Source organism: Neofelis nebulosa, chromosome 6 (genome assembly GCF_028018385.1).
Source record: "Neofelis nebulosa isolate mNeoNeb1 chromosome 6, mNeoNeb1.pri, whole genome shotgun sequence".
In the NCBI taxonomy this organism is placed as follows: domain Eukaryota; kingdom Metazoa; phylum Chordata; class Mammalia; order Carnivora; family Felidae; genus Neofelis; species Neofelis nebulosa.
In genome coordinates, this window is record NC_080787.1 from 75,062,109 (window position 1) to 75,087,825 (window position 25,717).

The 25,717-nt window shown below is 36.3% G+C and overlaps 1 protein-coding gene and 1 long non-coding RNA gene across 5 annotated transcripts in view; one reads left to right on the forward strand and one right to left on the reverse strand.

Moving 5' to 3' along the window:
- The window catches only part of LOC131514473 (uncharacterized), a 103,916-nt gene extending 89,950 nt beyond the window's left edge, over positions 1 to 13,966 (forward strand). Inside the window, exons 4-5 of the long non-coding RNA XR_009263085.1 lie at positions 2,625 to 2,665; positions 12,029 to 13,966. This is a non-coding gene — a long non-coding RNA (uncharacterized LOC131514473). The remainder of the gene's footprint in view (positions 1 to 2,624; positions 2,666 to 12,028) is intronic.
- LCA5 (lebercilin LCA5) overlaps positions 1 to 25,717 on the reverse strand; it is a 145,125-nt gene that overhangs the window by 4,469 nt on the left and 114,939 nt on the right. For 3 of the 4 annotated variants that reach the window (XM_058734535.1, XM_058734533.1, XM_058734534.1), the window contains exons 4-7: positions 11,334 to 11,471; positions 3,184 to 3,280; positions 2,333 to 2,475; positions 80 to 212 (exon numbers count right to left, since the gene is read on the reverse strand). In XM_058734535.1, coding sequence (XP_058590518.1) covers positions 80 to 212; positions 2,333 to 2,475; positions 3,184 to 3,280; positions 11,334 to 11,471 — 511 coding nt within the window. The remainder of the gene's footprint in view (positions 1 to 79; positions 213 to 2,332; positions 2,476 to 3,183; positions 3,281 to 11,333; positions 11,472 to 25,717) is intronic. The other variant, XM_058734536.1, reaches the window with a different exon arrangement.

A 25,717-nucleotide genomic window follows, 5' to 3' on the forward strand; every position in this document is an offset into this window, starting at 1 on the left:
GAGAATATTAAGGGATGCTAACCCTTTCTTTACCAAAAGATGCTGATTCATCTCTTGATTAAACAAATTCTTTTCTTACCATCCTCCGGCTTCTCAACCTCCTGTTTTACAACACGGAATCCTTGATCTTTCACAAATTTTTCTTCTCTTTTCACAATTGGGTTTAGCATCCCTGCTTCTTCATGCTCACCTCTTTCTTGCAATTCCAGGTCCTATTACATATATATATTTTTTAAATGCAAGTTCACAAGTTAAAAGGGAGAAAAAGCCATTTAAATATCATAGATTTATCTCCCATTAAGTATGACACCAAGTTAGAAACTAAATTTTAATTTAATAAAGCAGTAAATCACAAGTTACCACCCTCTGAAAGATACTTCAAAGGCATATAAGATTATTTTAGTTCAAATTTTTCTAAAAAGTAGAAGACATATCAGAACCAATAAAATTAAAGCCAATACTCTACAAACAATTCTGAAGAGATATGTTTCAGAAGTATCCTTGCTTTGTACATTTTCACAGCAAAATCTGATTAATTCAGTTAACCAGAAAAGGCTATTAACAACGTACGGAGAGGCCATGGGAGAAGGTGCTGAGCTATAATACAGGCAGTAAAAACTGCACTGAATTTTTCAAGTTTATACTATAAATTTTATAATAAATATTTAAATAAATAAAATGTAAACCCAAAATTACTTGTTCCTTATGGTCCCTTTAACATGTGTGTGTAATTTTTCTGAATAAAAGTAAAATACCTATTACAAAGTATAGCAGAGAATTGTCCCTAGTATCAATTTTCCTCTTCTTTTTAGTTACAGAATCCCTGAGAGCTTTAGCAGGGCATAGGACTGCTCAAGTAGAGACTACATTTGCTAACCTCACTTGGAGCTAAACGGACCAAAGGGATGTGAGTAAAAGTACAGATGCAACTTCCGATCACATTTATAAAAACAAAAGCTGCTTGCCCTCCACTTTGTTCCTCCTCCTCACAAGGGTGGTGAGCCAATTCCAACCATACAGAGGAGGACTACACTCTTTAAGATGGAAGAACATTAAGACAAAGGATGACTGCCAAGGAATAAACCTATCTACCTGTCCTGGACTACACACTGACCTTCAATCTATTACATAAAAAAGAAAATCTGCATCTTGTTTGAGCCACTGTATTTGGGGTCTCTTTCCAACAGGAACTTATTGGTCTGTACTTTAATAACATTCCCATTTGCTAAGACCCTTTAAAGTGGCAGGAAGTCTTAAGAGCCTTATAAACTCTGTGATTAGTTATTACCACAACCCTGATGGGTAGCCCATCCCTCTTTTATACACTAGGAAACTGAGGCTCCAGGAAGTCCCAACTAAAATATTAGAACCAGAATTTAATTAAAAAACAGTGCTAACTCCAAGGCTGTACTCTTTTCACCCTATCAGGTTGCTACTGTTCATGCTGAATCTTATAAAGACTATTTTTTAATCCTTTTAAAGTTAAGAATGAGTTTCTATTCCACACTTTACCCTTTTCAAAAAGAAAACATGATCTAGTTTCAAAGACAGTGAAAATATAGGAAGAAAGACACTTAGCACATACAGCCCAAGAATCAAATCAGACCATCCTGTCTGGTATTACCACAAGAAAAGAGTTCAGAGTCACTGGGAAACTTACAGGGCACAAAAACATAGGAATATGTGAAATATGCTGGATCCCTGGTATATTATTTTCTTTGGGATTTAAATTGTAAACACAAAATACAGAAATCTCTTAGAGAAAAGAACCTTCTGGTATTCAGTATAAAAGTCCTTTTTGATGAAGGTCCAATACAGACTCCCCTGAATTTCGCTCTAATTTAAATGGTTAGTTATATAAAGTCAGATTGAACTGCAAAGACTTTGCTCAACATTCAATTAATCTATAAAATTCTCATATAATAAGGCCAAAAAAATATGTAGACTAATTGTAAAAAATCATTTGAAAAGTACTATAATTTACTATTAAATATAAGGGCAAGGAGGATTTTTAGATTATCTGATTATTAGATATCTGATTATTAGATATCTGATTATTCTTCTTCTTATTTTTAGATTACATAAAAAGTAAGAAACTGCTATCTCCAATCCAGAAGGTACAACTAACCTTCCTGAAGCATGTGAAAGATGCAATGAGTTGATCCAAAGGGATTTAATAAAATACATAGGTGTTACCTCTTTTGAAAAGGTTACTTGCATATTTACAGTTATGGCACTAGCTTCATTGCTAACTTTTAAAACACTTGATACTATGTTTTTTGGAATAACTTCAAACCTAGAGTTTAGTACCTAATCATGTTTCTAAACTCACCAAAGTAAGACGTTCAGGTTCTTCCCATTTGTTTTCATAACACATAACTGTTTGTGGTGTTATAGGAAATTCTTCCAGCTCGAAGTCATCACTGGTTTGTACTCCTTTTGTACATTGGTCTATAAAATCACTTTGGCATGCAGCTACCATGAAAATTACAAAAGAATTTTTCTAATCATATTGAACAGTGCTAAGACATGGAATTTAACTGCTATATGTTCACCATCTACACGAGATAATGCATGTTTTGCTCAGCTCTGTGCCTACCCACTATTACTATTTTTGTTTCTAGGGTTAACTGGCAATTCTGTGACTCGAGAACAATTTAAACAGGTAAACCCTATTAAGCTTTTACAAAATTTGTTTTTAACTTTCTGCAATTCAAAAAAGGAAAAATTATACTTTTGTTTAAAAAAAAGCAAAAAAAAAATGCATAATGCCGAAGTACTTATAAGTGAAATGACTGCTAGGATTTACTTTAAAATACTCTAGAAGTAGAAAAAAATAGATGAAGTAAAATTAGTAAAATATGTAACTATTAAAGCTAAGTGATGCATAATAAAGGTTCATTGTAATATAATCAATCTCCGCTCAGAAGTATTCTTACATATTTTCATAAAAGTTTCAAAAATAATTATAAGAAAAAAATTAAAATTTATGTAAAACATAATTTAATGACCTCAGGAAAAACAGAAAGTTGACAAGATTTCTGAAAATTAGCTACGAGGAAATTTAAGTTTACTTCAAAGAAGTTTTTTCCCCTTTGCCTGCCTTCTACTTCAGAATTATTTGATTTTACTATTAATAAGTGACAACTACAATATGTTTTTCAACAGTAATAGCCACTATACCATTTTTTCTTGATCTAAGTTCTTTTTCTTTCTTTGGAGAAGACTTTGGCAGACGATTAGAATATATGTTTTTTATATCCAGTTCTCTCTCCTTTTCCTGAAAAGAAACCCATAATACAATTAAGGATGTAGAGTATCAGTTTAAAATAAAACAAAAATTCTCACCTCATCAACTGGTATTTTCCTCACCAAACTGGAATATATTATACCTAGTTCAATTTCCCTTCTTACCTACCAAACTATAGAAAGGAATGTCTCTAGAACATCTAGGTTAGGGCAGAGAAATGGTTCTCCCTAAAAAGTGCAATATGTACTGGCAATCAAAATAAATGAGCACAAATAAGGCAAAATTCATTTTCTACCCACTCCTACCTGATGGAGCTAGTAACTATCTTAAACTGTCTTTCAGACTTAGTAACAGAGCCCAAAATAATTTTGTTAGCATCTTTCAAATGTGGGTTTTGAATTAGTTAAAAATTAGAGGTTTAAAAAATTTTTTTTCAATGTTTGTTTATTTTTGAGAGACAGAGCACAGGTGGGGGAGGGGCAGAGAGAGAGGGAGACATAGAATAGAAGCAGGCTCCAGGCTCCAAGCTGTCAGCACAGAACCCAATGCAGGGCTGGAGCCCATGAACCGTGAGATGAACCTGAGCTGAAGTTGGATGCTTAACTGACTGAGCCACCCCCAAAACTAGACGTTTTTTAAAACACAGTATTCTTTATCATTTTGGGACTATGGGTCTGAGAATTTGATTAACAAAATGAAAATTCTATGTAAGATAATGAATAAACATTCAATTTTGCACAAAATTTCCAGCCATCAATGACCTCTGGATAGAATTAAGAACACCTTTAACAAAATTAAATAATGTGAATGCTTCCTCTCAACACTGTGAAAATGAAGGGCATTACTTGAAACAACTTTTAAAATAATCATGGTGTTATCTGAGGAAGAACATTGGATTATTCAACCATGCAACAGGGAAAAACTCCAGTTCCCATAATTTCCTTTTAGGATTTCATAACTTATTTCAGTTATATCATTCCTATTAGGATTCAATGTTTTCAGTTTTGGCATGTGTTATAGTGACTATATTACCAAAACTTTTCTTTAAAAGTACCAAAGAGAATATTAGAATTTTGTAAATCACAATGTACCAACTTACAAATATGCTTTAAAATGTTGACTTTTTAGGGACGCCTGGGTGGCTCAACCATCTGACTTCGACTCAGGTCATGATCTCTTGGTTTGTGAGTTCGAGCCCCCCATCAGGCTCTGTGCTGACTGCTCAGAGCCTGGAGCCTGCTTCAGATTCTGTGTCTCCCTCTCTCTCTGCCCTCCCCTGCTCACAGTCGGTCTCTCTCTGTCTCTCAATAAAAAATAAACATTAAAAAAAGTTAAAAAAAAATAAAATGTTGAGTTTTCAACCAATATATATTATAAATTAAGTAACTCCTTTCGAAAATTTTTTCATTTATTTTGACAGTCAACATGCAGGTGCCTGTACATGCATGCCTGGAGTAGGGGCAACATGAGAGAGAGAGAGGGAGAGAGAGAGAGAGAATCCCTAGCAGGGTACAGAGCCCAGATCCCGAGGTGGGGCTCAATCCCATGAACCATGAGATCATGACCTGAGCTGAAATTAAGAGTTGAACGTTCAACTGACTGAGCTACCCAGGCACCCTGGTGTAAATTACATAGTACCAACTTACAAATATGAGTAAATGTTTTAAACATTTTTTTAAAGTTGGTTTTTTTTTTTAACGTTTTACTTATTTTTGAGAGAGAGAGAGCACATGCACAAGGGGGGCAAGGGCAGAGAGACGGGAAACAGGATTCCAAGCAGGCTCTGTGCTGACAGCAGAAAGCCCAATGCAGGCCTGAACCCACAAACTGTGAGATCATGTCCTGAGCTGAAGTCGGCTGAGCCACCCTGTGCCCCACAAATATGAGTAAGTGTTTTAAAATGTTAAGGTTTTTTGTGTTTTTTTTAATATAATTTATTGTCAAACTGGCTAACATACAGTGTGTAAAGCGTGCTCTTGGTTTTCAGGGTAGATTCCCGTGGTTTATTGCTTACATATAACACCCAGTGCTCATCCCAAGGAGTGCCCTTCTCAATGCCCATCACCCATTTTCTCCTCTCCCCTACACCTCATCAACCCTCAGATTGTTCTCTGTATTTAAGAGTCTCTTATGGTTTGCCTCCCTCCCTCTCTAACTGTAACTATTTTTTTCCCCTTCCCTTCCCCCTTGATCTTCCATTAAGCTTCTCAAGATCCATATATGAGTGAAAACATATGATATCTGTCTTCCTCTGACTTACTTCACATAGCATAATACCTTCTAGTGCCATCCATGTTGCTGCAAATGGCATGATTTCATTCTTTCTCATTGCCAAGTAGTATTCCATTGTATATATAAACCACATCTTTATCCATTCATCAGTTAATGGACATTTAGGCTCCTTCCATAATTTGGCTAGTGTTGAAAGTGCTGCTATAAACAGCCCCTATGAATTAGCACTCCTACGAACTGTATCCTTTGGATAAATTCCTAGTGGTGTTATTCCTCGGTCATAGGGCAGTTCTATTTTTAATTTTTTGAGGAACTTCCACACTGTTTTCCTGAGTGGCTGCACCAGTTTGCATTCCCAACAGTGCAAGAGGGTTCCCTTTTCTCCACAACCTCGCCACCATGTGTTGTTTCCTGAGTTGTTAATTTTAACCACTCTGACCGGTGTGAGGTAGTATCTCAGTGTGGCTTTGATTTGTATTTCCCTAATGATGAGTGATGTTGAACATTTTTTCATGTCTGTTAGCCATCTGGATGTCATCTTTGAAAAGTGCCTATTAATGTCTTCTGCCCATTTCTTCACTGGACTGTTTGTTTTTCAGGTGTTGAGTTTCATAAGTTCTTTATAGATTTTGGATACTAGCCCTTTGTCCGATATGTCATTTGCAAATACCTTTTCCCATTCTGTCAGTTGCCTTTTAGTTTTCTGATTGTTTCCACTGCAGTGCAGAAGCTATTTATCTTGATGAGGTCCCAACAGTTCATTTTTGCTTTTAATTCCCTTGCCTTTGGAGATGTATCAAGCAAGAATTGCTGCAGTTGAGGTCAAAGACGTTGTTGCTGGCTTTCTCCTCTAGGGTTTTGATGGTTTCCTGTCTCACATTTCAGTCTTTCATCCATTTTGAGATTATTCTTGTGTATGGTGTAAAAAAGTGATCCAGTTCCATTCTTTGCATGTTGCTGTCCAGTTCTCCCAGCACGATTTGTTAAAGAGACTGTCTTTTTTCCATTGAATATTCTTTCCTGCTTTGTCAAAGATTAGTTGGCCATACTTTTGTGGGTCCAATTCTGTAGTCTCTATTCTATTCTACTGGTCTATGTGTCTGTTTTTGTGCCAACATCATACTGTCTTGATGATTACAGCTTTGTAGTAGAGACTAAAGTCTGGGATTGTGATGCCTCCTGCTTTGGTCTTCTTCTTCAAAATTATTTTGGCTATTCGGGGTCTTTTGTGGTTCCATACAAATTTTAGGATTGTTTGTTCTATATATATATATATATGGCTTTTATAATGTTTAGGTACGTTCCTTCTTTCTCAACTTTCTTGAGGGTTTTTATTAAGAAAGGATGCTGTATTTTGTCAAATGCTTTTTCTGCATCTATTGACAGGATCATATGGTTCTTATCCTTTCTTTTATTAATGTGATGTATCACATTGATTGACTTGCAAATACTGAACCAGCCCTACACCCCAAGAATGAATCTCACTTGATCATGGTGAATAATTCTTTTTACATGCTGTTGAATTTGATTTGCTAGTATCTTGTTGAGAATTTCTGCATCCGTGTTCATAAGGGATATTGGCCTATAATTCTTTTTTGTGGGGTCTGGTTTGGGAACCAAGGTAACGCTGGCTTCATAGAAAGAGTCTGGAAGTTTTCCTTCCATTTCCGTTTTTTGGAACAGCTTGAGAAGGATAGGTATTTATTCTGTTTTAAATATCTGGTAGAATTCCCCTGGGAAGCCATCTGGCCCAGGACTCTTATTTGTTGGGAGATTTTTGATAACTGATCCAATTTCTTCACTAGTTACGGGCCTGTTCAAATTTTCTATTTCTTCCCGTTTGAGTTTTGGTAGTGTGTGGGTGTCTAGGAATTTGTCCATTTCTTCCAGGTTGTCCAGTTTGTTGGCATATAATTTTTCATAGTATTCTCTGATAATTACTTGTATTTCTGAGGGATGGTTGTGATAAATCCATTTTCCTTCATGATCTTATCTATTTGGGTCCTCTCCTTTTCTTTTTGAGAAGTCTAGTTAGGGGGTTATTAATTTTGTTTTGTTTGTTTGTTTGATTTCCAAAAAAACCAGCTCTTAGTTTCACTGATCTGTTCTACTGTTTTTTTGGATTCTATATTGTTTATTTCTGCTCTAATCTTTATTATTTCTCTTCTTCTGCTGGCCTTGGGGTTTCTTTGTTGTTCTGCTTCTAGTTCCTTCAGGTGTGCTGTTAGATTTTGTATTTGGAATTTTTCTTGTTTCTTGAGATAGGCCTGGATTGCAATGTATTTTCCTCTTAGGACTGCCTTTGCTGCATCCCAAAGGGTTTGAATTGTTGTGTTTTCATTTTCATTTGTTTCCATATAGTTTTTAGTGTCACCTTTAATTGGCGGGTTGACCCATTCATTCTTTAGTAGGATGTTCTTTAACCTCCATGCATTTGGAGGCTTTCTAAACTTTTTCCTGTGGTTAATTTCAAGTTTCATAGCATTGTGATCTGAAAATGTGCATGGTATGATCTCAATTCTTTTGTATTTATTGAGGGCTGTTTTGTAACCCAGTATGTCATCTATCTTGGAGAATGTTCCATGTGCACTCTAGAGGAATGTATATTCTGCTGCTTTAGGATGAAAAGTTCTGAATGTATCTGCCAAGTCCATCTGGTCCAATATCTTATTGATATTCTGTCTGGATGATCTGTCCACTGTTGTAAGTGGAGTATTAAAGTCCCCTGCAATTACCACACTCTTACCAATAGGATTGCTTATGTTTGTGATTGTTTTATATATTTGGGTGCTTCCAGATTCGGTGCATAAACATTTATAATTGTTAGCTCTTCTTGATGGATAGACCCCCAATTATGATATAATGCCATTCTTCATCTCTTGTTACAACCTTTAGTTGAAAATCTAGTGTGTCTGATATAAGTATGGCTACTCCAGCTTTCTTTTGATTTCCAGTAGCATGATAGATGGTTCTCCATCCCCTCACTTTCAATCTGAAGGTGTCCTCAGGTCTAAAATGGGTCTCTTGTAGACAGCAAATAGATGGGTGTTTTCTTTTTAATCCATTCTAATACCCTATGTCTTTTGATTGCGATATTTAGTGCATTTACATTCAGTGTTATTATTGAAAGATATCGATTTAGAGCCATTGTGCTATCTGTAGGTTTCATGCTTGTAGTGCGGTCTCTGCCCCGTTGTGGTCCTTGCAACATTCCACTGACAGAGTCCCTCTTCAGATCTCTTGTAGGGCTGATTTAGTGGTGACGAATTCCTTCAGTTTTTGCTTGTCTGGGAAAATCTTTCTCTCTCCTATTCTGAACGACACGCTTGCTGGATAAAGGGTTCTTGGCTGCATATTTTTCCTATTCAGCACATTGAAAATTTCCTGCCACTCCTTTCTGGCCTGCCAAGTTTCAGTAGATAGGTCTGCTACTACCCTTATATGTCTACCCTTGTAGGTTAAGGCCCGCATATCCCCAGCTTCTTTCAGAATTCTCTCTTTATCTTTGTATTTTGCCAGTTTCATTATATGTTGTGCAGAAGATCAATTCAAGTCATGTCTGAAGGGAGTTCTCTGCACTTCCTGGATTTCAATGTCTGTTTCCTTCCCCAGATTGGGGAAGTTCTCAGCTATGATTTGTTCAAGTACACCTTCTTCCCCTTTCTCTGTCTCTTCTGGAATTCCTATGATACAGTTATTATTCCATTTCATTGAATCATTTAGTTCTCTGATTCTCCCCTCATGGTCCAGAATTTTTTTCTCTCTCTTTTTCTCAGCTTCATCTTTTTTCCATAATTTTATCTTCTATTTCACTTATTCTCCCCTCTGTCTCTTCAATCCTCACTGTCACTGCCTCTAATCACTGGGATTGAAAAAAGATTAGAAGACAGCAGAGAATCCATTGCTGCAGAGATCAAGGAACTAAAAAATAGTCATGATGAATTAAAAAATGCCGTAAATGAGGTGCAAAATAAACTAATCTTAAATTCTTGTTTAGTTATATCGTTTATATTTGTTTTGATCAATTCTTTAGCTGTCATTTCTTCCTGGAATTTCTTTTGAGGAGAATTCTTCTGTTTTGTCATTTTGGCTAGTTTTCTGTCCCTTATGTTTTAAAAGCTTGTTATGTGTCCTGCACCCACGAGCACTACTATATTAAAGAGGGGTCATACATTGCCCAGGGCCTGGCCCTTCAGGAGGTATATTTTGGAGTGTGTTACTTGCTCTCTGTTGTTGTGACTCTGGTTGCTTTATCTCCCTACTCGTAGTGATGTTTTGGACCCTCCACCAGGTGTGCTTTGCTTTTTTCATTCAAGTAGCCCTGGAAAATAAAACAAACAAACAAAAAAACAGAAAAACAAAAAAACCAAAAAAAACACCAGCTACAGCAAAACAAAAGGTGGTGGCATTGTTGATGGAAGAGGCCTTATCCCAAACAAAGAGAGAGATGACGGGGGCAGGGAAAAAGAAAAAACTGACCAGGCAGAGAAACTCTATGGGTTAATCTTGGGGGGGGGGGGGGGAGGAGGGGGGAAGAGGTATAAAGAGGTATACCTGCCAGGAGGCGCAGGTATAAAGAGAATAGATTAAATATGTCTGCTTAAATAAACCAACAACCAGAATAACCAGACTAGAGGAAGAAATAAGAAAGAGAAAAGGAAAAGAATCTGTATATGTACTAAGAATTGTCTAAGAATTAAATCAGAAAATGCAAAACTGCTGGGTGCCTTGGAACCGGTTGAAGCACTGGTCTGGAGGAGGGGCTGTCTGGTTCCACAGCATCAATCCTGCTCCAGTAGATACGAAGTTACCAGGTGCAGAGGGGTGTGATTTGGCATAGGCAGGTCAAGCCTACACTGTGGGCCCACTGTCCATTCCCTGAAGCCCCCCTTGTTGGTGATGGGGAGAAAAATGGCAACACCCCAGTCTCTCCTCCATGGACTGGGTGTCCCAAACCATTCTGTTCAGGCCATCCTCGCAGTGCCACAGGCGTGAACGAGGCAGTTTGTCCCACTCTGCTGACTCCCGCGCCTCCCTGGTGCTTGGTTGGGATTTAAATCCTGACGTTTTAAACAGTCCTGCTCCATGCACCCCAGTTCCGGGGAAGTGCTGCTCTGCACCACCTCAGTGCCACATGCGCGGTTTGTCCCGCTCTGCCAACTCTCATGCCTCCCTGGCGCTCTGCTGGGATTTAAATCCCGATGTCTTAAAGGCTTCTGCTCTGCATGCCCTAGTTCTGGGGAAGTACTGCTCCATGCCACCAATAAGTGGTCTCTGGCTGATGGGTGCAGGCAGTCTTTGTCCTTGGAAACGGTTATATACCTTCTTCCCACAGCAATACAGGGAAGGGATATCTTTCTCCCACCATGGACTGTGCCTCTGAACTAGTTACCAAGCCAGGGGCTGGCTCCTGTCCTCTCCACGTGCGCAAACTGGGCAGCCAGCCCCCAGTCCAAAGGAAGTCCTACAGTTAGAGTTTGGATCTTTCTCCATCCCAGTCCGTGGTTTTTCTCTTATCCAGATATAGTCCTATGCTTCCTCAGACTCTCTTTCTCTTCCCTTTGTCTCTCCACAGAAGGGGATCTCTTCCATCCGTGCCTATGTGGGCCGTTTTATCTCTCCCAGTTTGCAATCATGCAACTATGACCCGCCAGGTTGTCCCCGTGGATCCCCAGGATGTTTTGTCACTCTGCAGCCTGGACTCTTGGAATTCAAATCTTTTGGCCTCAACACTGCTGTGTTTGAGGGATGAGGGAACTTTGAGTCCCCCTACTTCTCCACCAGGTTGGATCTCCTCCTAAAATGTTGTGTTTTCAACTAATATATATATATATTAAAATGAAATACTTACTTTTAATTTGTGATACAGTTGTTGCAGCTCCTTTTGAAGAACTTTATTTTCATCCTGAGCTTCATATGCCCTTTTCCTTTCAGCAAGCAACTGTCGCTGGAAACTGTTGGTACTCAGCTCAAGGTTTTTGGATAGTTCCTATGATGTGTATATAAACATATAAAAAAATAATACTCGAAAATAACTGAAGAGTAAAACACTGCACTTAGCACTGAAATAATGTTTCTAGTGGTACCATACAAGACCTACAAATCAGGCTGCGCTTAGTGTTCATGAACATAAAATAACTGGCAAACAGATCTACCAACAATTTAATAAGGTCCTTAACCTGGTAGTCCTTTTTTTGCTTTTTACAACAACTTGTAAATAAATTCTTAAGCATTTGTCTGAAGCATACATGAATAGTCATTTATGTTGGTTGCAAATTCAGCCAAAGATATGATGAGAAACACGGATATTTGGGAATCAGAGTTCAGGCAAATATATACAGCTGCATAATATTACATGGCACTATTCGAGGTGCAGAAATTACCTTGCAAATTATTTCTAGATAAAAATACTAGTCATTTCCATGGTCTTCAAACATTTTCCATAAAGTCTGTGAAAAGATTCAAGTTAAAATATTTTCTTTTAAGTGACATCAACATCATGGTGGTATGAGCCATTCCTTTTCTTCTCCACCTTTCAATTTACAGCTAATCAGATCCACAAAGCAAGTATCCATAACTGAACCAAAAGACTTCCGCACAGCACATCAGGACACCTGAGGGAGCCATCCATCTCTGCGCCTGAAAGTGGCTCAACTATACATCAGAGGAGGCTGTGGAGCCAGGGCCGGTGGTATAGGTGGCAGAGGTGGTGGCAGGCCCATATGACCTTCTGGCAGAGGAGGCAGAAGGTAAAGGTGGTAGGTGGTCATCTGCCTGGCCACATGTGCTGCAGCTGGCGGGACTCACTCTCTCTGAGGAGAGACCACAGTGACTGTGGGGAGGGAAAGGAAAGGGAAGGAGGCAAAGAGAACTGAAGGAATGCTGTTTCCTGCTGGAGGCCCCATGATTCTGACAAGACATCATCCATGAACCTCTGGGAAACACCTCCCCCTCCATAACTCAAGGATCCCCTACTGGCAATGGGCACAGCCAAAGCATCAGGTGGTAAGCACACACCTCCCGCCACTCTGTCACCACACTTTTTCTTTCCAGTCTGTCAGCTGTTTTTTTTTTTTAATTGTATGTATTTTTTTCATGTGCCTTTTATTTCAAAGTCCCTGATTTTATCAGTACTGTTAGATATGTAGATCTTCTCGTCCCTAGGGATGGCTTAAAGTCTTTAAATTTTTTTTTAATGTTTATTTTTGAGAGAGAGAGAGACAGAGCATGAGCAGGGGAGGGGCAGAGAAAGAGGGAGACACAGAATCCGAAGCAGGCTCCAGGCTCTGAGGCGTCAGCACAGAGCCCGATGGGGGGCTCAAAGTCACGAACTGTGAGATCATGACCTCAGGCAAAGTCGGATGCTCAACCAACTGAGCCACCCAGACACACCATGGATGGCTTAAAGTCTTTAAATAGCTAAAGAACAACTGAGAACTTGAGTACTAACTAGATATTTGAAGATATTATAAAGCTGTTCATTTTTTAGATGTCTTCTTGGTACTGGATGATGGCATTGTTTTAAAGGTCGTTATATTTCAGAAAGATACAGCTGAAATATTTATGAATAAAACAAGTGGATATCTAAAATCTGTTTCCAAAAACTAGAGAGGTAGGGGAGAGTACATATGAAAAAGTATTTCTGTAAGGTGACATTTTTTAAGTTTTAATTTTTTAGTGAAGTATAGTTGGCACACAATGTTACATTAGTTTCAGGTGTACAACATAGTGATTCCACAACTCTCTACCTTATGTGCTCACCACAACTAGAGTGAACATCTCACTCTACAATGCTATTACAATACCATTGACTATAATCTCTATGCTGTACTTTTTAGTACTTTTTATTCCCGTGACTTATTTATTCCACACTGGAAGGCTGTACCTCCAACTAACTCATTTTGCCCATCTTATCACCACTCTCCCCTCTGGCAATCATCAGTTTGATCTCTGTCTTTACAGATCTATTTCTGCCCCCCCTTAGTCCCTATTACCTATTTAACCCATCCCCTGCCCACCTCCCCTCCAGCATCCCTCAAGATGTTTTATGGTTTGCCTCTCTCTTTCCACCCCTATGTTAATTTGTAAATTTTGCTTTCTGCTACTTCATTATTAGTGTATAGAAACACAACTGACTTCTGCATATTAATTTTGTATCCTGCAACTTCACTGAATTCATTTATTCTAACAGTTATTGGTCGAGTCATGTTTTCTACATATGGTACCATGTCATCTGCAAACAGTGACAAGTTTAACTTGTTTCTTGTCAGTTTGAATGACTTTCATTTTTTGTCCAATTGCTGTGCCTAGGTCTTCTAGTACTATATTGCATAAAAGTGGCAAGAACAAGACCATCTTGTCTTTTTACTGATCTTAAAGCTCTGTTTCTCTCCACTGAGTATGATTTTAGCTGTAAATTTGTCATATATGGCCTTTATTATATTGAGGTATGTTCCCTCTACACCCACTTTGAGTTTTTGTTATGAATGGATGTTGAATTTTATCAAATGCGTTTTTCTGCAGCTGTTGACATGACTATATGATTTTTATCCATCACTTTTGTTTAAAGTGGTGTATCATGTTGATTGAATTGTGAATACAGGATTGCCCTGATATCCTAGAATAAATCCATGATCCTTGATCATGGTGAATAATTTTTTAAAATATTTTGTTGAATGCAGTTTGCTAATATTTTATTGAGGATTTTTGCATCTAGATTCATGATGGATACTGGCCTGTAGTTTTCTTTTCTTGTGGTGTCTTTGTCTTATTTTGGTATCAAGGTAATACTGACCTTGTAGAATGTATCTGGAAGCTTTCCTTCCTCTTCTATTTTTTGGAAGTTTGAGAAAAATAGGTATTAGCTTTTCTTCAAATGTTTGGTGAGCATTCACCTGTGAATTCATCTGGCCCTGGACTTTTGTATGTTGATAGTTTTTTTTTTTTTCTAATTCTTTTTTTCTTTTTTATTTATTTTTTTGAGAGTGAGAGAGACCAAGCGTGAGTGGGGGAGGGGCAGAGAGAGACACAGAATCAGAAGCAGGCTCCAGGCTCTGAGCAGTCAGCACAGAGCCTGACACAGGGCTCGAACTCACAAACCATGAAATCATGATCTGAGCTGAAGTCAGTCTCTCAACCAACTGAGCCACCCAGGTGCCCCAGTATGTTGAGAGTTTTTAAATTTTGTTATTGGTCATCAGTCTATTCAGATTTTCTATGTCTTCCTGATTCAGTGTTAGAAGATGGTGTGTTTCTAGGAATTTATCCATTTCTCCTAGGTTGTCCAATTTGTTGGCATATAATTTTTCATACTAGTCTCTTAAAACCCTTTGTATTTCTGTGGTATCAGTTGTTACTTCTCTTTCACTCCTGGTTTTATTTATTTAGGTCCTCTCTCTTTTTCTTGATGTATCTGGCTACAGCTTTATCAAATTTACTTCTTTTTTTCAAAGAGCCAGGTCTTGGTTCACTGATCTTTTCTATTTTTTCTTTAAGTCTCTATTTCATTTATTTTTGCTCCAATCTTTATTACTTTCTTCCTTTTACTGGCTTTGGGCTTTGTTTATTCTTCTTTTCCTAGTTCTTTTAGGTATACTATTTATTTAAGATTTTCCTCGTTTTGTAAGGTAGGCCTTTATCACTATACATTTCCCTCTTATACCTGCTTTTGCTACATCCCAAAGATTTTGGAACATTGTTAAGCTGTCTCTCTATATTTACTTCCTCTTTGATTTCTTTGTTGACCTCTTGGTTGTTTCATAGCATGTTGTTTAGCTTCCATGTTTGTGTTTTTTTCATATTCTTTTGTTGTGATTGATTTCTAGCTTCATACCATTGTGGCTAGAAATGGATGCATGACATGAATTCAACCTTCTTAAATTTATTGAGACTAGTTCTGTAGCATAATGTGATCTTTCCTGAATAATGTTTCATGTGTACTTGAATGTGTATTCTGTTTTTGGATGGAATGTTAAGTCCATCTGGTCTAATGTGTCAGCAGGCACTGATTTTCTGCCTAGATGATATATCCATTGATATAAGTGGGGTGTTAAAATCCCCACCTATTACTTTACTGTCAATTTCTCCATGTATGTCTATAAGTATATGCTCCAATGATGGGTGCATAGATAATGACAATTGTGTCTTCTTCTTGGATTAACCCCTATATTATTATGTAATGCCCTTCTTTGTCTCTTAATATAGTCTGTCTTAAATTCTATTTTGTATAAGTATTGGTACCCCAGTTTTTTTATATTCACTTCCATTTGCATGGAATTATCTTTTTCCCTCTCTCCACTTTCAGTCTGTCTTTAGATATGAATTGACTCTCTTGTAGACAGCATAGTTTTTTTTTATCCATTCCTCCCAACCCTCCCTCCACCCCCGCCACAATGTCTTTTGAGCATTCAAGCCATTTACATTCAAAGTAATCATTAATACGTATATACTTATGCCATTTTGTTAACTGTCTTCTGCTTGTTTTTGTAGTTCTTCTGTGTTTCTTTTTTCTTTTGCTCTCTTTCCTTTGGATGGATGACTGACTTTATTAGTATTTTGTTTCCCTTACTTTTTCTTCATTTTTTTTGTATATCTATTATAGGTTTCAGATTTGTGGTTACCATAAGGTTCTTTTTATAACATGCTAAGTATATACCAGTCTTAAGTTGATGGTCACTTAGGTTCAAACACATTCTAAAAGAACTTCATTTTTATTCCTCCCTCCATGTTTAATGTTTATGTTGTCATATTTTACATCTTTCTATTTTGTGTGTCCCCTTATCTAATTTTATCCCTATCTAATATTTTAGTTAAAATTAATTTTGCTATTTTTGTCTTACAATCTTCATACCAGCTTCGTAAGTGATCTGCTCTATTCCCTTTGCTGTGTGTTTGCTTTTACTCATTAAATCTTTTCCTTTTATAATGTTCTTCTAATTATGGCTTTTCTTTTCCACTTAATTTAACATTTCCTGTAAGGGCATTTTAGTGGTAATGAACTCCTTTAACTTTTGTTTGTCTGGAAAACTCTTTCCCTCTCCTTCAATCCTTAATGATAACCTTGCCAGATAACCTTTCAGCACTTTAAAAAAAAAAAAGTTTTATCTATCTATCTATCTATCTATCTATCTATCTATCTACCTATCTATCTATCTATTTAGAGTGTGTGTACAAGCAGGGGAAGGGGAGAGAGAGAATCCCAAGAAGGCCCTGCCTTGTCAGTGCACAGCCCGAGGTGGGGCTCATTCTCATGAACCCTGACATCATGATCTGAGTGGAAATCAAGAGTTGGATGCTAACCAACTGAGCTACCCTGGCACCCCAGCACTTTGAATGTATCATGCCACTCCCTTCTGGCCTGTAAAGTTTCTGCTGAAACTTACCTGTGCCCAACCTCGGCTTCAGCCACACTGCCAGGGTGCCCCTGAGGAGGATCTCCTGGCTGGCCCACAGGGAGAGCCCCAAAACACCCCAGTTAGCACCCACTTCAGATTCAGCTATCATGCCAGGCCACCCTCTGTGAGGAGAGCCCTGGGATTCTCACAGCTTGCAGCTACAAAACTTTGGCTATCCTTCCAGGGTGCCCTCTACATGGAGAGACCCAGGACTGACCTGGCTTATACCCACTTCAGCTCTGGCCATCCTAGGGCAGGCCCAGCACAAGTGTCCTAAGAACCACAGCCCATGCTGATACAGCTTCAGCCAGCTAACCGAAAGTACCAGGGACAGACAGTCTACACAGGATGTGACCATATATAAGACCAAAGTTTAAGAGAAGTAGCTATTCTGCCTAATTCACAGAAACAAAGAAAGTCAAGGAAATGAAGAGACACAGAAATATACTACAAATGAAAGAACAAGACAAAAACCTCAGATAAAGGACTAAATGAAACAGATAAACCCATTTAGCTAATAAAGAATTCAAAGTAATGATCATAAAGATGTCCACACTGGACTGAAGAATGGAAGAACTCAGTGAGAACTTCAACAATGAAATAAAAAATATAAATTAGAACCAGAGTTGAGTAATACATAAAGAAATGAAAATTCCTTCTAGTGTAATCAATAGATTAGCAGATACAGAAGACTGGAATAGCAATCTGAAAGACAGGGTTACAAAAAGCACCTAAGCTGAAGAACAAAAAAATGCATTCAAAAAGTTAGTATAGCTTACATGATCTCATGGACAACACCAAGCGGACATTTGCATTATATGGTTCCCAGAAGGAGAACAGTGAAAAGGGCAGAAAATTTACTTGAAAAAATAATAGCTCTAAATTTTCCTAACCTGGGTAAGGAAATAGACCTCCAAATTCAGGAGCACAGATTGTTCCAAACAAGGTAACCCAAGGGGGTTCACACCAAGACACATAAAAATTAAATGTCAAAGATTAAAGAGAGAATTTTAAAGGCAGCAAGAGAGAAGCAAAAGTTACATACGAGGGAAACCCCATAAGGCTATCAGCTGATTTTTCAACAGAAACATTAAAGGCTATAAGGGAGTGGCTGATATATTCAGAGTGCTAAAAGGAAAAAAATTACAAATTACAAATAAAAATACTCCAATGAGCAAGGATATCATTCAGAATAGAAGGAGAGAGTAGTTTTTCAGACAAACAAAAATTGAAGGAGTTTGTCACCACTAAACTGGCCTTAAAGGAAATTTTAAAGGGACTTCTTTAAGTGGAAAAGAAAAATCTATATTCGAGGTAAAATTAAAAATTATGAATAAAAGGGTATAAAATATGACAAGTGGAAGAGGGGGTAAAAAAAGATTTCTTTTAGAATGTGTTTAAACTTAAGGGGCCATCAACTTAATACAGACTGCTATATACTTAATATGTTATAAATGAACCTCATAGTAACACAAACCCAAAACCTGTAACATACACAAAAAAATAAAGCCAAGCATAACACTACAGAAAGATATCAATCACAAGAAAAAAGTGAAGATAACAAACAAAACAACCAGAAAACAATTAATAAAATGGCAATAAGTACATAACTATTGATGATCATTTTAAATATAAAGGGTATAAATGCTCCACTCAAATGATATGGGAGAGGGCAGGCAGGAATAAAAAACCAGAATCCATCTATATGCTGTCTAAAAGAGACTCACTTCACTCCTAAAGACACATATGGACTGAAAGTGAAAGCACTGAAAAAGATATCTGATACAAAGAGAAGCAAAAGAAAAGGTGGGGTGGCAATACTTCTATCAGACAAAATAGAATTTAAAACAGACTATAATAAGGCCAAAAGAAGGGCATTACATAAATAATAAAGGGGTCACTCCAACAAAAGGATGTAAACATTGTAAATATCTAAATATATGAAGGAAATATTAAGACATTAAGGGAGAAATTGATAGTAATACAATAATAGTAGGTAATTTTATTACCCCACTTACATCAGTGGATATCATCCAGGCAGAAAATCAAAGGGTAAATAATGTCTCTGAATGATACAGTAGATCAGATGGACATAACAGATAAAACATTGCATACAAAACAACAGAGTACACATTCTTTTCAAGTATAAATGGAACACTCTTCAGTACAGTACATGTTAAGCCACAAAACAATTTCTCAATAAATTTAAGAAGACTGAAATCCTATCATGCATCCTTTTCCGACCACAACAGTATGAAACTAAACATTAATCTAAGGAACAAAATGGAAAACGCACAAACACATGAAGGATAAACAAAATGCTACAAAACATCCAATGGGTCGACCAAAAAGTCAAAGAGAAAATAAAAAAAATATATGCAGACAAATGAAAATGAAATTTCAATGTTCCAAAATCTTTGGCATGCAACAAAACCAGATGTAAGAGGGAAATTTATAGTGATAAATGCCTATCTCAAGAAACAAGAAAAATCTCAAAGAATCAATCTAGCCCTACACCTAAGGGAACTAGAAAAAGAACAAATAAAACTCAAAGCCAGGAGAGTAGAGGAAAAGAAATAATAAAGATCAGAATAGAAATAAATGAGATAGAGACTAGAGACAAAACAAAAAATAAACAAACAAACAAAAAAAAAAACACAGAAAGATCCATGAATCAAGAACTAGTTCTTTGAAAACATAAAATGAATTGATAAAACTTTCATCAGAATAAGACAAAAGATCCAAATATGTAAAATCAGAAATGAAAGAAGTTAACAACAGACACCACAGAATACAAAGGATTATAATACAACAGTATGAAAAATTATATGCCAGCAAATTGGACCACCTAAAACAAATGGATAAATTGCTACAAACACACAATCTCCCAAAACTGAATCAGGAACAAACAAAATCTGAACACACAAATTACTAGTAATAAAATTGATCTGGTAATAAAAAAACTCCCAACAAGCAAAAGTCCAGGACCAGATGGATTCACAGGTGAATTATACCAAACATTAAAAAGAGTTAACACCTATCAAACTAATCCAAAAAATAAAAGAGGAAAGAAAGCTTCCAAATACATCAACAAATCCTTAGTAATCTTAAACAAAATATCAGCAAACCTAATTTAATAATACATTAATAGGACCGTCACCACAAACAAGTGGCGTTTGTAGTAATGCAAAGATGGTTCAATATTTGCAAATATACCACATCAAGAAAACCAAGGATAAAAATCATATGATCATCTCAAAATGCAAAAAAAAAATTAACAAAATTCAGCATCAATTCATGATAAAAACTCTCAACAAAATGGGTTTAGAGGGAACACACCCCAACATAATAAAGGCCATATAAACTCACAGCTAACATCATACTCAATGGTAAAAATTCTCCTCTAAGAACATGAACAAAACAAGGATGTTCACTTTCACCACGTTTATTCAACATAGTACTGGAAGTCCTAGCCACAGGAATCAAACATAATGAAATAAAAGGCATCTGGATTGGTAAGAAAAAAGTCACTATTTACAGAGGACATGATGATACTATACATAAAAAAACCCCACGGATTCCAGTTTAGTTTTGAGACAGAGAGAGACAGAGCATGAATGGGGGAGGGTCAGAGAGAGGGAGACACAGAATCTGAAACAGGCTCTAGGCTCTGAGCTGTCAGCACAGAGCCCGACGTGGGGCTTGAACTCACGGACCGCGAGATCATGACCTGGGCCGAAGTCAGACGCCTAACCGACTGAGCCACCCAGGCGCCCCGAAATTGGTCACGTTTCTATACACTAATAAAGAAGTAGCTGTAAAAGAAATTAAGAAAACCACCCCTTTGGGACCCCTGGGTGTCTCAGTCAGTTAAGCGTCCAACTTAGGCTCAGGTCATGATCTCACACTCCAAGAGTCTGAGCCCCACGTCAGGCTCTGTGCTGACAACTCAGAGCCTAGAGCCTGTTTCAGATACTGTGTCTCCCTCTCTCTCTACCCCTCTCCCACTCACTCTCTCTCTCAAAAACAAACATTAAAAAAAAAAAAATCCCTTTACAATCATGCACTAAAAACATAAAGTAAAATACCTGGAAGTAAATTTAACCAGGGAAGTGAAAGACCAGTGCTTTGGAAACTATAAAACACTTATAAAATGACGATGACACAAACAAATGGAAAAGTATTCCATGCTCACGGATTGAAAGAATACTGTTAAAATGGCTATTCTACCCCAAAACAAGCTAAAGATTCAATGCAACTTCTACTAAAATGCCAACAGCATTTTTTTCACAGAGCTAAAATAATCCTAAAGTTTGTATGAAACCACAAAAGATCCTGAATAGTCCACCAATCTTGAGGGAAAACAAACAAACAAACAAAAAACAAAGCTAAAAGCATCACAATCACAGTTTTCAAGAAATGCTACAAAATATAGTAAACAAAACAGTATGGTACTGGCACAAAAATAGATATATGGATTAATGGAAGAGGATAGAGCTTAGAAATAAACCCACACTTATACGGCCAATTAACCTACAATAAAGAAGGCAAGGGCATTCAATGAACAATGAACAAACACAGTCTGTTCAATAAATAGTGCTGGGAAAACTAGACCACTTTCTTAAAATAAACTCACACTGGATTAAAGATCTAAATGTGGGACTTGAAACCATAAAACTCCTAGAAGATAACACAGGCACTAACATCTTTTTAGATATATCTCTTCAAGCAAAGGAAACACAGGCAAAAATAAACTGTGCCTACAACAAAATAAAAAGCTTTTGCACAGAGAAGGGAACCAACAAAATGAAAAGGCTACCTACTAAATGGGAGACAATATTTGTAAATAATATATCTGATGAGGGGTTAATATCTAAAATACATAAAGAACTTATAAAATTCAACACCACGAAAACAAATCGGGTTAAAATGGGTAGAGAACCCAAACAGACTTTTCCCAAAGAAGATATACAGACAGCTAACAGACCCACGAAAAACTGCTCAACATCCTTTATCATAAAGGAAATGCAAATCAAAACCACAATGAGATATCATCTTACACCTGTCAGAATGACTAGAATCAAAAAGTTAAGAAATAACAAGTGTTGGCAAGGATATAGAAAAAAGCAACCTGTATGCACCTGTTGCTGGAAATGTAAATTGGTGCAACCACTGTAGAAAATAGTATGGAGGTACCTCAAAAAATTAAAAATAGAAATACCATATGATTCAATAATTCTACTACTTATCCAAAACAAATTAAAATACTAATTCGAAAAGATATATGTACCCCTGTTTACTGCAGCATTACTTAAAAAAGCCAAGATATGGAAGCAAACTCTAGTATACATCGACAGATGAATGGATAAAGAAGATGTGGTATATATACACAATAAAGTATTACTCAGCCATAAAAAGGGTGAGATCTTGACATTTGTGATCACATGGATGGATCTAGAGAGTATTATGCCAGGTAAAATAAATCAAAGAAATACCCTATGATTTTAATTATATGTGAAATGTGAAAAACAAAATAAATAAAAAGCAGAAATAGACCCATAAATACAGAAAACAAACTGGTGGTTGCTAGAGGGGAGTGGTGTAGCAGATGGGCAAATGGGTGAATTGGAGTGGGAAGTATAGGCTTCCAGTTATGAAATGAATTAAGTCATGGGGAGAAAAGGTACAGCATAAGGAATCTAGTCAATGGTATTGTAACAGCATTCTAAGGTGGCTAATGGTAGCTACACTTGTGGTGAGCATAGGGTTGTGGAATCACTATTGTTATACACCTGAAACTAATGTAATACTGTGTCTCAACTGTACTTCAATAAAAGAAAACAAAGAGAACTCATGTAAATCCAAATATCACACTAAATCACAACAAATGTAAATGGATAATGTTGAAAGGGATGGTCTTATGTTATTAGATTCTTTTTAAAAATATGGGGCGCCTGGGTGGCGCAGTCGGTTAAGCGTCCGACTTCAGCCAGGTCACGATCTCGCGGTCCGTGAGTTCGAGCCCCGCGTCAGGCTCTGGGCTGATGGCTCGGAGCCTGGAGCCTGTTTCCGATTCTGTGTCTCCCTCTCTCTCTGCCCCTCCCCCGTTCATGCTCTGTCTCTCTCTGTCCCAAAAATAAATAAAAAATGTTAAAAAATAAAATAAAATAAAATAAAAATATATAAATATTGTACCAGCACAGATAAAACATTAACACACACCCAAGAAAGAAAAAAAAAAATGTATTAGGCAAAAATATTACCCAAAAAAGAAAAACCAGGGGTGTAGACCAAAAAGGCTTTATGACAAGAAGCATTATTAGAAAGAGATGAGGAGTTATTAATGATAAAAAAAAAAAAAATTTCACCAGAAAGGTAAAACAACCCTGAACATGTTTTAAGTTCAACTCTGAACCTAAAAGTAAGTCTCTAAAAAATGCTAAATTTTTTGGCAGGCTATATCAAGTGAAAGAAGAAATACATATTCATTACTTTAGAAATAAAAATGGAGCATATAGATACAAAAATAATATATTTTAAAAATCATAAACACTATGAAAAACCTAATGCCAACAAATGCAAGATATGAAATAAAATGAATAATTTTTCAGAAAAATATAAATTACTAAAAGTGAAAAGAAATACAAGATCTGAATCAATCTATAACTATTAAATGAAGTGAGGAAATGGAAAAAAAAACAGAAAGACAAAAATAAATTCACAAATAAGCACTACATCCAGAAGGTTTCAGAAGTGATATCTATGAAATTTTAAGAAACAGAATTCCCTATCTTTTACAATCTGAAAAAAGAGAGAACAGAAAGAAGGAAAAGCTCTCCAAGTCATTCTTTGAGAATTTTTATAATCATGATGCCAAAACTAGATAAAGACAACCTGAAAAATAAAGCCATTCTTCATTCACGATATGTGAATATTGTTGCAAAAATCCCAAATACTGGCCAAAGGAATTCAGCAATGTACACAAATTATGTCACAACTAAGAGCATTTATCCCAAGAAAGCAAAGGAAGAGAGTAATTTAAATAAATGAATGTAATTTTCCATGTTAATTAAATGAGAAAAAATAATCATTTCAATAGAAGAAAAAAAGCATTTGAACATTTAATAAAATTCAGTATTATCCATGATTTAAAATAAAATTCCTAGCAAGCTGGTAATAGAACCAAATTTCTTCACATCTAATATACACAAAATGTACACACAGAAAAGATCCAGGATATATACTAAAATGCTAAAACTGGTGATATCTGAGTGAAATAATGTTTTTAGTTATTTTTCTCAAGTTTTTTAATAATGCATATGTGCTACTTATGTAAAAATAAAAATACAATTTCTAAAAATATGTTTCAATGAAAATAAAATACAAAGGAGATCTATCTATCAACTTCAGAAAAGTACTTCTGTGGAGGGAAAGCGGAGAAAAGGATGTTTTAGAGAATAGTCTACAAGGAAACCTTAAAGTAACATCTTTTAAGTATATGATCTAAAGCAAAAGTAACAAGCTAGTAGGTTCCTGTTTTAAATATTCTCTTTTCTGTATGTTCAAAATATTTCTTAAGAAAAACATTAAAAGTGCTTTTAGAAATTAAAGACATAATGAAAAAATGTAAATAGTGGTTATCTTTTACTGGAAGGATTACAAGTATTTTTCCTCCTACTTTACTGTCAATTTAAAAATGTCTTTAAGAAAAAATTTAAATACTTAACTAATATTTCACCAAAAGGAAAGATCACAGAATTGTAACTTTTTAGGTTTATATAACTTAACTTTTGCAAGCAAATCCAAAGGATAATTAATCTCACCCCCCACTTACTATTTAATTAATAAAGCAATATATACTTACATAAAAATATTAATATTGCATGTGTTCACACAGGTTTATAAATGGCAGTTGTTTTAATCTCTGCTAAGTTATTCTGAGTTATTCTGAATGCTGAAGATTTAGACCCTTGGGTAAACAAGGACCATAGCCCACCTTATAGAAGAGTTGCTTTACAATATTACTAGTAAGTGGTCATTCAGCATCTGTACAAATAGTTCTGATGGCAGAAAGTCCAGTAATTCAAAGGGCACTGATTTTATTATCATTGGACAATTCCAATTTATTTTGGAGCTCCTTATGAATAAGCAGTAACCTGCTTATTCAACCTAAAAATGTTAGGTTTGTACTACCTTCAGCAACATCCAAGAGCATATCCATTTCTCCTCTTCCAACAAAACAGCTCTTTAACTACTGAAACACATTACATTTTCCCTTTATCTGAATCTTATTCACACTTCCATGGTGCTTCCACTGTTTCTTATATTCCCATTTTTTTTTTTTTTTTTTTTACTTCTGGTTCTCCTGCTTGCTCTATACATGTCAGTCTGTTACCTAAAATTTGGTGTCTGTTTTAAAATGTTATCTGGCCAGTAAAATTAATTATTATTATTTCCTAGAGCCTGAGGACCAGCATAATTGGTTAATTGGTTTTTTTCCTTCTGTTAACTTTTTAAGCAGCTATATGACCATAGATTCAACAACTAAAATGCTATGCTTTTTTTAAAACTTCAATTACTTTCAAATCAAGTCTCCCATATGATACCCACAAAATAGATGGAAAAAATTGAGGACTCAACAGTTAACCAGATTAAATTTTATCTTGCTTGTTTGGGGCCAGATTTTGATCAATTCAATCTTAAACTTGTCATCCATCAAATTAGCTGTCCTTCCTATTTCTGAAACCTGTCATGAATGCCACTTTCTTTCATTGATCCATCTATCCACTCATTCCTTTAAGAAACATTAATTCTAGCCAGATAGAATGTCAAATGTTGCAAA